Raw genomic sequence first — 12,148 nt, 5'->3', positions numbered from 1 at the left:
TATTTTTAGGCAATTGCATAAGCTCTTTTGTATGTTTTTATGCTGATAGTAACAGATGTTTGTGTACTGTATCCTAAAAAATGTTGTGATCATTCATTCATTGGTTCAGAGTGGCAGCTGCTTGGTAAAAGGAGAAAGTTTTCTTCTCTGTTAATATTTAATATACAGTAGGGAAGTTTTATAGAGGATGATAGTATCACAATATGTACAGTATTTTATTTGAATTTGCATAACTGCAAAATATTAGTGTTTGGAATTAAATTAGGTTAGAGACACTGTGTTAAATCGCCTTATCTCTCTAAGTACTGTAGCTAGCTTGTGCTGGTTTTATTGAGGGCATCAGATACAGCACATATTACATTATTGTTGAACTTGTAAGTCCTCAGATGTATTCCTTCAGCATCAGGTTCTGACTGAGTTTATAGAGTCATTACTTTCATATATATCTTGTTAGCAATACCTTCTCTCTTATTCTCCTGATTCTATTATTTATACCAGAACCCTGATTTATTTTGATCAAATTAGTCCTGAAGGTTGAACTAGATAAAAAAGATGTTTATTCTCTGATATAGGTCAATATCTGTCTAGGTACTTTAAGGCTTAGTTAGATGTAACTATTGCACTCTACTACGAGTGCCGTATCTCAAGATTCTTTATTGCACTTGTGGGCATTAGTTTCTCAGTAACCATGCGTGACTTTAAACTCTTTTACTTCATTTACTCAGTATGCAGGAAAAATTGCAAGTTACAGCCAACTTTGTTTCACAACCCTCATCTTAAACTATGGAAATTACAACCTAAAGATTAGAGAGAGAAAGTGGGTGAAGTAGTGTCTTTCGCGCTTATGCAGAGCTCTTCCAACATGGCTACAACAACATTGCATACAACCAAAAGATTCTCAGTTTACGTGCAACTTTATAAATAGGTCAAGTCATTTACTCCACCCGAACACGGAAAAGATGATGGGAGAAGGAAAACAAAATTTGAATTTCTCTTCTGGTCAGGTGGATGATGGGGGTGGTTTTCCTGTTATGGTTCTTTCCTCTAGTCGTCTGAAGTCAGGTTGGAAAAGCTGGATCAAAGGTACAGTCTCCACTTTGGACAGAGTCGTCTCACTTCTCTCTCCTCTCTCCCTCCTTTCCAATGCTAGATGACCAAGCAAAACAAATTTAGGACTAGCTAAGGTTTGTGAGTAAGACTGAATAAATACCATGATGTGAGGCTTGATACCCATAACCTGGAGCAGAAAATAATGAAAAGCAAAAGAAAAAACAGCCACAAAGCAATCAAAACAAAACTGACAGAAATAAACAGAAGACCAATGCTGTTCCATGGTCTACTGCTAGGTTCTTCACAGCAGTCCCTTACAGGGTCTTCCAGTGCTATTTCTGACACAGATAGCTCAAAAACAAGAGGACCTTGAGTAATTTCAGAACATGCCTCCCCTCACAGCCCCAGAACAAAGTGACAGATGTCTAGTTCGTGAAACAAGCTTTGGCAAGGTTTCAGCATGGATTGGGTGGTTTTTAGTGTGACTTTGATAAATGATTTTTAGGCAGCTTTCCAAAGATTTATGGTAATGGTCCATAAGGACCCATTACACCAGGGGTCGGCAACGTTCGGCACACGGCTCACCAGGGTAAGCACCCCAGTGAGAAGCCGCAGCCAGCACATCGCTCGCCCGCGCTGCTTCTCGCCGCCCCCATTGGCCCGGGACGGCGAATCGCAGCCAGTGGGGGCCGCGATCGGCCGAACCTGCCGTGTCAGCAGGTAAATAAAACTGGCCCGGCCCGCCAGGGTGCTTGCCCAGGTGAGCTGCTTGCCGACCCCTGCATTACACAGTATTATTATGTTTATTTTGCAGATAGAGACAATGAGACACAGAGAGGTTAGATGACTTGCCCAAGGTCATTTAGGAATCTATGGCATAAAGTTGGGAATAAACCTAAATCTCTAGACCAGGAGTCAGCAACCTTTCAGAAGTGGTATGCCGAGTCTTCATTTATTCACTTTAATTTAAGGTTTCGCATGCCAGTAATACGTTGTAACGTTTTTAGAAGTTTTTTTTCTATAAGTCTATAATATATAACTAAACTATTGTTGTATATAAAGTAAATAAGGTTTTTAAAATGTTTAAGAAGCTTCATTTAAAATTAAATTAAAATGCAGAGCCGCCCCCCCCCCCCCCCCCCCCGGACTGTGACCAGGACCCAGGCAGTGTGAGTGCCACTGAAAATCAGTTCACGTGCCGCCTTCAGCACGCGTGCCATAGGTTGCCTACCCCTGCTCTAGATATCTAGTCCCCGGACTTAATTTCAAGGCTATCCTTTCATCTTGCAGGGATCACTTCATCCTGCACTAAAATTCACCCGCCCTAGGGTAGAAAATGACAGCTATTTAAACACTGCACAATAATACTATGCAAAACAAATTAGGATTGGATGTGAAGATTTCCTTGTTCAATTGATATAATGGGGTAGTTTAGGTAGATAGACTATAATTTCCCAAACTGGGATCTGTCCAGAACAGCAGGATTAGCATCCCCCACTGTTACGAAAAATTCCATGTGATTTTTTTTTTTTTCCCTATACTGATCATTTGATTGTTGAAGGGACTAGATGTTCAGGTTCTTGGTTTTACATGTCATCCAAAGGCTCACCTCTCCAGCTGCACAGTAAATCTAGTTGTATTCTGGATACTCTGTGTGAATACAGACCCAAGGGAGCTGTATCATTTATTGAATTGGTACCAGTTATTAGGACACCAAAATATTCCTTGCAGGTCTGGCCTTAATCCTGGTTATGTTGTAAGATCTGATGAGCTCATGGTGCAAGGTGATATGACTTCAAACATAATATAACCTATTATGTTTAGAATATGGAGGACATTTCCTGCCCATGTGTGTATATATATTTAAAAAGTAAATTAATTGACGAAGATTATACAAAAATAAATCCACTTTTGTGATACATATTGAAATATGTGAGCATATGCTAAATATGTGAGCACTGACATTTGGCTCTGCAGCGAGATTTACTAACGAGCTTTTCCCAAACTGCACATTCTTGCTTTCGCTGATGATGCTGATACACTAGTATGTAAATAACAAAAGGAGGCCATATGAGTTCTCCTTTCCTTTAGAAAGATAAAAATCTGTGTCAAATAGTATGAGCCAAAAATCAATACAGACAAAATGTGAGAATTCTTAAGTGTTGCAAACTGGTAATTAGAAATGAAAAATGTTACAGCAGTTAATTTTAGGTGTGGGTGTCTCTTTTTAGTATACTCCATATTGTGGCTTGTAGTTCATATTATGATGCACACTTTTTGATTTTTTTTAACTATATAGTTATAGTGATGGTTTTTATGCTTAATGTGCTTTTCTTACATATTTGAGAATTTTCTATTTCCAAAAACATATCTATATTTATTACTTACCAGATATAACTTTCTGTGATGGAAGATGGAAGACAAAGGCGCTCGTGTTGCTGACTACTTTGTTGTAGCAGGATTGACAGATATTTCAAAACCACTAGAAGAAGAAATCCACTTCAATGATGCTTGCCATAAAATAGCTAAACCAAAAGAACCCATCACTGATGTGACAGTAATTATTAAATCTCTTGGGGAGGAAGTGCCTCAGGGATATAAATGCATAGATGTTACTCCATCAGGACTATCAGCAGATCTCAACAATGGGAGTCTTGTGGGTCCACAGATATTCCTTTGCTACAGGAGAGGAAGGGACAAGCCTCCACTTACTGATCTGGGGTGAGTAATTTTTTTATTAGTGCTATTGATTCGAGTAATTTTAAGTGGTACCAACGATTAACAAACATAGTACATGTTTTACAAAAATACATGCAATACTAAGAACTTGATGTATTTACACATATAGGACCTGATCCAATGCCCTCAAAGGAAGGGGTCCTGTTGACTTCAGTTGGGTTTAGATCTGGCCTCTATTGTAGAAGAACATCATACTTAGTAAATGTTGGATCCTAGGCCTTGTCTGTGTGGCAAGTTAGTGTGCAGCAAGCTGAGGTGTGAATCTACCGTGCACCAGCTTGCTGTGTACTAACTCACTGTGTGACCCTGCTACAGTTCAGTAAAAGTCTGGCGCTGGTGTCAAAAAGCCCTTAGTTAATGACAGCAATACTCCTCTACACTTTTGGGGAGACTTGCAGCATTTTACAAAATTAAGCTTCACAACATGTTCTTTAGATAGGTAAACATCATATCTCATTTTCTACATGAATGAGGCACAAGCTAAGTGATGTGCCCAGGATATCACATAAAGCAGTAATAGAGTTGAAAATAGAACCAAAGAAGTCTTGACACCCGTGTGCAAACCACTGGGCGATGGTTCCCTCCCATATGTCAGGAATAGTGATCTGTTGAATTATGAGCACAGATACAATAATGAGAGCTCTAGCTACAGCTTAGGAGGCTTTCAGTGGTTGAAAACTGCATGTGAATACACATTAAAGAGTAATTATACACAAAGAAAATGGGAATCTAGCATCAGAATGGAAGTTTCCTGTTGGAACATGCTTTTATATAATGTGAACTGAAGTAGCTTTACTTTTCAGTGAAAATATATTCTGAACAGAGGCACGACAGGATTTGTTCTTAAACATATAGTCTTAAATTACAGTTCTGGATCAGTCTTCACTGTGTTTAAACAATTACTTTTGCCCTTTGATATTTTTTTTTAATATAGGGTTTTATATGATGGGAAAGAGAGATTAATACAGGGCTGTGAAATCATTCAAGCCACTCCATCTGGTCGTCCTGCAAACATTAGTGGCAGTGCCTCATCACAAAGAGTATACATCACTTACCGAAGAGCCTCCGAAAATATGACCCAAAACACCTTGGCTGTCACAGATATATGTATAATTATACCGAGTAAGGGAGAGAGCCCTCCACATACATTCTGCAAGGTTGACAAGAATCTTAATAACAGTATGGTAAGATTACATGTCTGGATTTGTTCGGTTAACATTTAACGCTTTAATGTTTATAGAGAATTTATACCAAGAATCTTTGAGAGACGCTGGTGAATAATTGAACTGATTTATCTCTAGCAAGTAATTAAAAGGTGTTTTTGGAAGGGGGTAACATTTCCTTTGTCCCTATGTGGGAATGTCTAAAAATGCTGGATTATATACACCTCTACCTCGATATAACACTGTCCTCGGGAGCCAAAAAATCTTACCGCGTTATAGGTGAAACCGCATTATATCAAACTTGCTTTGATCCACCGGAGTGCACAGCCCCGCCCCCCTCCTCCCCCCCCTCCCCCGAGCGCTGCTATACCACGTTATATCCGAATTTGTGTTATATCGGGTCGCGTTATATCGGGGTAGAGGAGTATGTTGATTTCAGTAGGCTTTAGGTCAGGCCTTAGAGTACAGTCATGTACAACTGTATAGCCATGTGCAGACATGGAGGTATGTAGTGAGATTTCCAACACAGTTACCCACCCTCAAAGTAGAATGGGATTTCTAAGTCTGAGAACTGTGTTTTAACCATATTGCAAAACTATGCTATAGACTACATAAGGGGTGAGTAGATAGTGGAGGTAGCTTCTCTAGCAGTTTCACCAGCACTATGCTCAGAAGAAAATCTTGTTCCATATAGTTCCATGTTAGACTACTGCTAGCAATAACCGTGTTGGAAAATTTTTATTAGCAGTTTTGATCCCCATTTGGGTAGAGGCTCTGTTTAATTACCTAAATAAGACAGGATTCATTAATCAATTCAAGAACTGAATTGAGTCTTTATTTCTGCCAGTTTACAAATATTTAAGAAGACAAAAGTCACTAGCTGAATTAAAAAAAGGAGATTATGTATTATATATTCATGGTTCTGGTCATGGATGCCAGCCACCTTTCTCTATAGGCACTAACTGATGTCTAAGTCTGGCATAATGTTGGTGAGCACGCAAATATTCTGGTTATATTTTAATTTAATATTTAAACTGCAGCTTGGCAAAATTAAAAAGGCAAAAATAAATTTTTGCCTTAGTTGTTCAGTAAATCTTCTGTTCCTGAGATGAGTGAAAATTTGACAGTGTCTTCATAAAAGAATGCCAAAGTTTGTGACTGTGTGGATAAAGCAAGTGGTGAATGTGGAACACTTGTAAAGGGATGAAAGCATACTGCTTCTATATCTATTAATCTCTGTTACTCAGCTAAACAGCTGCATACCCTTTTTATTTAACTTGCAGACTGAATACTGTTTGGTATATGTTACTATTACGTTCTTATTATTGTTAGTTTATTGTGCAGAAAGGCACTCAGACACCACAGTGATATGCATGGTGTAAAGATAGCTGTTGATAGATTTATTTATAATTATTTTGATTTTGGGGGGGGGGGGATCTTGTATGTGGTGTATGTTCTGGATAGTAGTAAAGAGAAAAAACAATTTCATGGACTTTACAAAAAAGAAAAATAGGTTATTCTGGGCGTACCAACTTTGACAGTGTCTCTTTAATAAAAGATGAGCTTATTTATTGCTTAATGTTGCAGAGGTATATTCTCTCTGAGCAGTGTTTGATCCTTTTTGGGACAGCTGCTTCAAAGAATGCCACTCAGTTTCTGGATTAGAAGAGAAACACTGCTGTTATGATAGTTGATAACTATTTGAAGCTTAAATTAATAAACTGTCAGCAGACTGTTAACTTTCTGAGTCTAAGTCATTATGCTGCTCATTCTACTGTTTCATGTTGTGGCTTGTGGTCAGGCAATTTTCCTTCTTTTTTTTCCACGTGAGAACTTTCTAATGGCTTGTCTACACAGCGCCGGGCATCTGATTTGTAGTGTGTTGGTCTCTAACTGCCCCGTGTAGACTTTGCTGGTGCCTTCTAAAAGATACCTAGTTCGTGTTCACGTAGTCCCATTTCAAACAGGACAACATTAACAGAAACTAAGTGGCTTTTAGAGCGTGCCAGCAGGGTGTACACGAGGCAATTAGAGTGCAGTGCGGTAGTGCGTTTTACAAATCACAACCCTCTATCACACTTTGCTGGGCCATGTAAACAAGCCCTCAGGCTTCATGTAGGTTGATGTTCAGGGCTTGATCCTGCTCCCATCAGTGAACATTTTGTCATTCGTTTCAATTGGGCATAGGCTCAGTCCTTAAATAGTAGCTAACAGTGCAGAAACAGCTCCAGCAGGTGTCTAAGAGCCAAACATACTGGGTTTTGTTGTATGCTATATCCACTCTTTACTCTGAAGACAGAATGCTGTGATCAGGTTTTCAAAAATGCAATGTAAAATTATGCCTCCAAATTTTGCATATATGAAAATCCATGTTTGAGCATGCAGATTGGATAGGCACATAAAGATGGGTTTTCATGTGCTGAAAGGCTTTTCATTATTTTTAAATGTGACCTTTGTTTCACATTGTGATCCTGCTGTTGCCCTGCATGATATATGTTGGTATGACAGCAAAGAAATACTTAAAAGCAGTTGATTCTGAAAGAGCTGATGGTTACACATCTGTGTAAGACCGGACTTTCCACTCCTATTAGAGGAGTGAGGAAATACTGGGTACCAGCGCCCATATTACAGATACAATATTACAGTCTTAAACATGGACCAATGAATATGTAACAGGAAAGATGACTGCTAAAATTTGAGTATAATGTGGCTTTCTTTGTATTGTGAATAATCAGCATGTAGAGTCAAGTAATAATGGTGGAAAACATGCATACAGGTCTGTCGCATCTTACGCGCATTTAACATGCGCGATTTCAACTTTACGTGGTCGGCAAAAACAAAAAAATAAGAGAAAAATAACAATTTTAATACTATATCTGTAGTGCGTGCAATTCCGCCCGCCATTGAACTCAATGGAATTTTGACTATAAACAGTTTTCGTTTTACGCGCTAACCGCGGAACGGAACCCCTGCGTAAGAGGAGACAGACCTGTACTTGGTATTAAAGGGACACTGTCAACTTGAAATTTTGTCAGTTTCGAGTTTAAAAGTAATTTCTCTGAGCCCATTGCCAGTTTTTGTGGTTTTACCGACATTTCCTGTTCCTTTTTGTTTGTTTTTTGTTTTTTTTCAGTTTCTCTTCTCTACTGCTGTTTGGGGGGAAAAACCCACACAAACAGGCAAAAAATATTGACTCTGTACACTGAATGTTATCATATGCAAAAAAACCCCCGAAAAATCAGACATTTTTTCTGATCTCTGTGCTAAAGTAATTTATTGGTATTACTTTTAACAGTAGCAGATTTTTAAAAACATTACTTCTGGGTTTTTTTTAATTGATTGTCCCTTTAATTCTCAATGTTGCCTTATCGACTGAAATTTATTAAAGAACAGATATTTTAAAATTGCTCCTTTAGTTCTACCAAAGTCACTCTGTCGACTTTGCGTAGTTGACACTTAAATGTCCAGTGAGCTAACTTGCATGCGTCCTCCCTTTCCTCCCTGGAAGATTTTCTATGTTCTGCATACATTCATTAGCAGACCTGGCTCTTATTTCTAAGGCCTTCCCATTTAGGAGTTGGGGCACGAAAACACTTTCCTTTAAGTGAAAAGTTATAATTATTGTGGCTTAAAAATCACTACCAACAAGAGAACTAGTGTTGTTTGAAAATCGTAAAATATTATGACATTTGTGCTGAAAATGTTTCACAGAGTGTGAAATTACAGGTTAAGTGGAGCAAGCCTGTTAAGACTATGCGTCAACATGATTAGTGGAAAAGCTAGCAGAGAAAAATCTATTACTTTATGGGTCAAATCATGCTATTATACTGACTCATGTGAGTAGTTCCCACTGAAATCAGCATGACTGTCAGTGTGAGTAAAATAGCATAACTGAAGCCAAGAGTTTAGCAAAAGGGATCAGACATGCGTCTGGGTACCAAGAATATCTAGAGTTTTATAGTTAATGCTAAACAAAATTAGGAAGGGGTATTAAACCTCATGCTTTGACCCTTAAGCCAATTTCTAACTATAAGAGATAGGAGGAGACCTAAAATGAGGGGCAAATTCTCTCACATGTGCTCCTGTGTGGTTCTTACACCTTCCTCTAAATTGTCTGCTCCTGGCCACTGTCAGAAATGGAATACTGGATTAGATGGACTTTGGGTCTGATCTAATATGGTAATTCCTGTGTTCCTAGCACATGACTCTATGAAAGATAATGAGTTGTGAGGAGTCCTTCCCTAAACTAGTTCTTTTCTCTGTTTCATTTCTTTTTTTTTACACCTTGTCAAGTAAATCAATAAGAATGTGTTGACTTTTGTGTTGTTTTTTACAGTGGGGCTCAGCAGTATACCTATGTTACAAAAAGTCTGTGGCAAAAACCAATACCATATCATATAAAGCTGGTGAGTAATTATTTTATAGCTTTGTTGCTCTCTTAAGTTACTGATATGTACACTCAGCCATACCTTCATCTTGACAGAGTTTTGTGTGGGAATTATTTATCTAAATACAGGCATTGTCTTTGGCACTGTAAAAAATATAATAAGCCTCTGACCCAAAGAGCTTTCTAATTTAAAAAAAAAAAAAATCCAGACTACTGTCTTGTACCATTATGTCTTTCATTTTAAAAAAAATCTGTATTTAAATATAGGCTTAGTCATCTTTGTGTGTGTTTCTTTTTAATTCATTGTAGTGCTCTCAGTCTTACTGTAAATTCCCATTTCTATTGCAGAATATGGCAAAGGTACTGTAATTACCTTTTGGGTTTAAAACCAGGCCCCATGGAAATCAATGGCAAAACTCCCATTGACTTCAGTGAGGTCAAGATTTCACCTAATGTTTTGTAATAGTCTTGTAATTTTATTTAATAAAACATAGTTGATTTTTCATTTTGTCATGAACCCCTCGTACTGTAACCCTGAGTGCATATACCAAGACTTTTTGACCATATCAGAATAAATGAACTCAATTCTGAAATATTTCTTTCACATTCACACTGCCTGTGGCAGAAGTTGAAGGGAATAGAAGAGGCTTATGTAGTGCCCTAAAGGTCAACTGGCTTGAGATCTGTTTAATTATACCGTATTTTGAAACTTCCTGTTTTGGGGAGGAAATATAATTCACTGAGGGCCTGATGATGCATGGGGATAAGCATCCTTGTTTCCCACTGAAGTCAGCATTAGATGGGAGTGGTCTTAAATGCATTTGTGTTTTTACCGGGATGTGGTAAGAATATGTCCCACATATGCTAGTGTAGGTTAGGGCTCTGGCTAATAGGTACTTACTAATGTAAAAAAAAAAAGATACATTTTTGTGCCTCTAGTAGTAAATTTGCACAGATTTTTTGTATATATAAAACACAAATGCTTTTCTGTTAAATTTGATTGAAGGAAAATATTCTTTGCTAATTTACAGTGCATTATACTTCCTGAGACTAGCCTTGTATTATAGGGTTTCATGTTTCTCTAGAATACCAGTTCTCAATTGTTTCCATACTGTGACCCCCGAATGCTCCCAACTGTCTAGTAATAGGGAAAGGACAGGTGGTTGCAACTCCCTGACACCTGTTCAGAACCCCCAGGCTGAAAAACCTTTGCTCTAGAACTTGATGTATTTTGAAGTTGTAGCTAGAAATAAAAATGGTTACTCTCATATATCTTAAAAACTTAGAGTGAGATCCTCAGCTAGTGTAGATCAGTATGACTTTATTGAAGTCAATGGAGCTATTCCCATTTATGTCCCCTGAAGAGCTCTCTGGCTTTTAATTACCATTAAAGTTTATATAAAGTTAATATAATTACCATTAAAGTTTTCTTCCCTATATATTTTTTTAAACACATTGTTAAATCTTACTAGAAGACTAACTTTTATTCAAAGACTTATTACCTTTATTCATCACATTCAGGTTTTTTTTCTTTGTGGATCTGAAATTTAATTTGTTCATTGATATTTGTGATAAAAATTGTATAATATTTATAGATGAAAATGTACTTAAGCCTGTAGGTATGGAAAAATAAATTAATAAGATTGTTTACTGTGTAGTACCTAGAGAATCAAATAATTCATAATATTGTGCTTAGCCATGTGATTCCTGTTCTTTGGAATTGTGCTGTTAACCTGATAATCATACGCTAGGCCTGACATTTTGAAACTTCTTCTAGATCTCCTGACGTGAATTTGTACTTTTATATAATTAATGTGTTAGTGTGAAATCCGTTCATATATACACACTCACACACTTCTAACATAGGATTTGTTCTGTAACTGCCTTTTTAACAATTGCTTTAATAGGTTTAATATGCAGATATCCTGAAGAAGACTACGAGTCATTCCCATTACCAGAATCAGTGCCTCTTTTTTGTCTACCCATGGGTGCATCTATTGAGTGTTGGCCATCTAACAGTAAATACCCCCTTCCAGTTTTTTCTACATTTGTACTAACTGGAGCTTCGGCTGAAAAGGTATTGGAAAAAACTTAACAAATATTAAATTTTGTGATTTTTTTTTAATAACCTTGTATAGTTAATGTTCAGAAAAGTAACCGATTATAAGCACAAGAAAACTACATCAGTAAAACATTTTGTTACACAATTTGACATTTGTTAGAGTGATAATAAAAGACATTCACCCAGATAACTAAAAAAAACTTGAATCCTGTTCTTTAAGAGCTTGACTGAAAGACTATTAAAGACAATAGTGGGTCTTTCTGTTGACTTCAATGGGTTCTGGATCAGCCCCTAAAACAAAATTCCCTTCCTCCCCCTTTTTCAATTACATTAGTGTGTGAAAACAGAAATCTAAAAGAGAGTAAAGTAAATTTGCTTATAGAGCAGCCCAAAAGGTAGCTTAAAGGGCAGTGACAGAGACAGCTGTACTCTGTATCATTATTTCCTTGTGTACCCTAAGAACAGCTTTTAACTTTGCCTTTTCATATATGGCTTTATATTTGTTTTTTTAAATTCATTTAAAAGGGTCTGGTTCATATGTGATCATAAGAATATTTTTAAAGAAATTTCAGAAGATACATATGTCCAATTTATCACACTATAGAATACTCTTGATTTGCTTAGAGACTAACAAATTTATTAGAGCATAAGCTTTCGTGGACTACAGCCCCCTTCTTCGGATGCATCCGAAGAAGGGGGCTGTAGTCCACGAAAGCTTATGCTCTAATAAATTTGTTAGTCTCTAAG

General features: G+C 37.3%; 1 protein-coding gene across 2 annotated transcripts in view; it reads left to right on the top strand.

Moving 5' to 3' along the window:
• Positions 1-12,148, top strand: part of DENND4A (DENN domain containing 4A) — a 119,320-nt gene that overhangs the window by 41,121 nt on the left and 66,051 nt on the right. For both annotated transcript variants that reach the window (XM_034783867.1, XM_034783868.1), the window contains 4 exons: positions 3,442-3,771; positions 4,724-4,973; positions 9,289-9,358; positions 11,247-11,416. In XM_034783867.1, the coding sequence (XP_034639758.1) occupies positions 3,464-3,771; positions 4,724-4,973; positions 9,289-9,358; positions 11,247-11,416 (798 nt within the window). In that variant the 5' untranslated portion in view covers positions 3,442-3,463. The remainder of the gene's footprint in view (positions 1-3,441; positions 3,772-4,723; positions 4,974-9,288; positions 9,359-11,246; positions 11,417-12,148) is intronic.

The sequence above is a fragment of the Trachemys scripta genome, chromosome 10 (genome assembly GCF_013100865.1).
Source record: "Trachemys scripta elegans isolate TJP31775 chromosome 10, CAS_Tse_1.0, whole genome shotgun sequence".
Taxonomy (NCBI): Eukaryota; Metazoa; Chordata; order Testudines; family Emydidae; genus Trachemys; species Trachemys scripta.
This window is presented reverse-complemented; position numbering and strand designations above follow the sequence as displayed.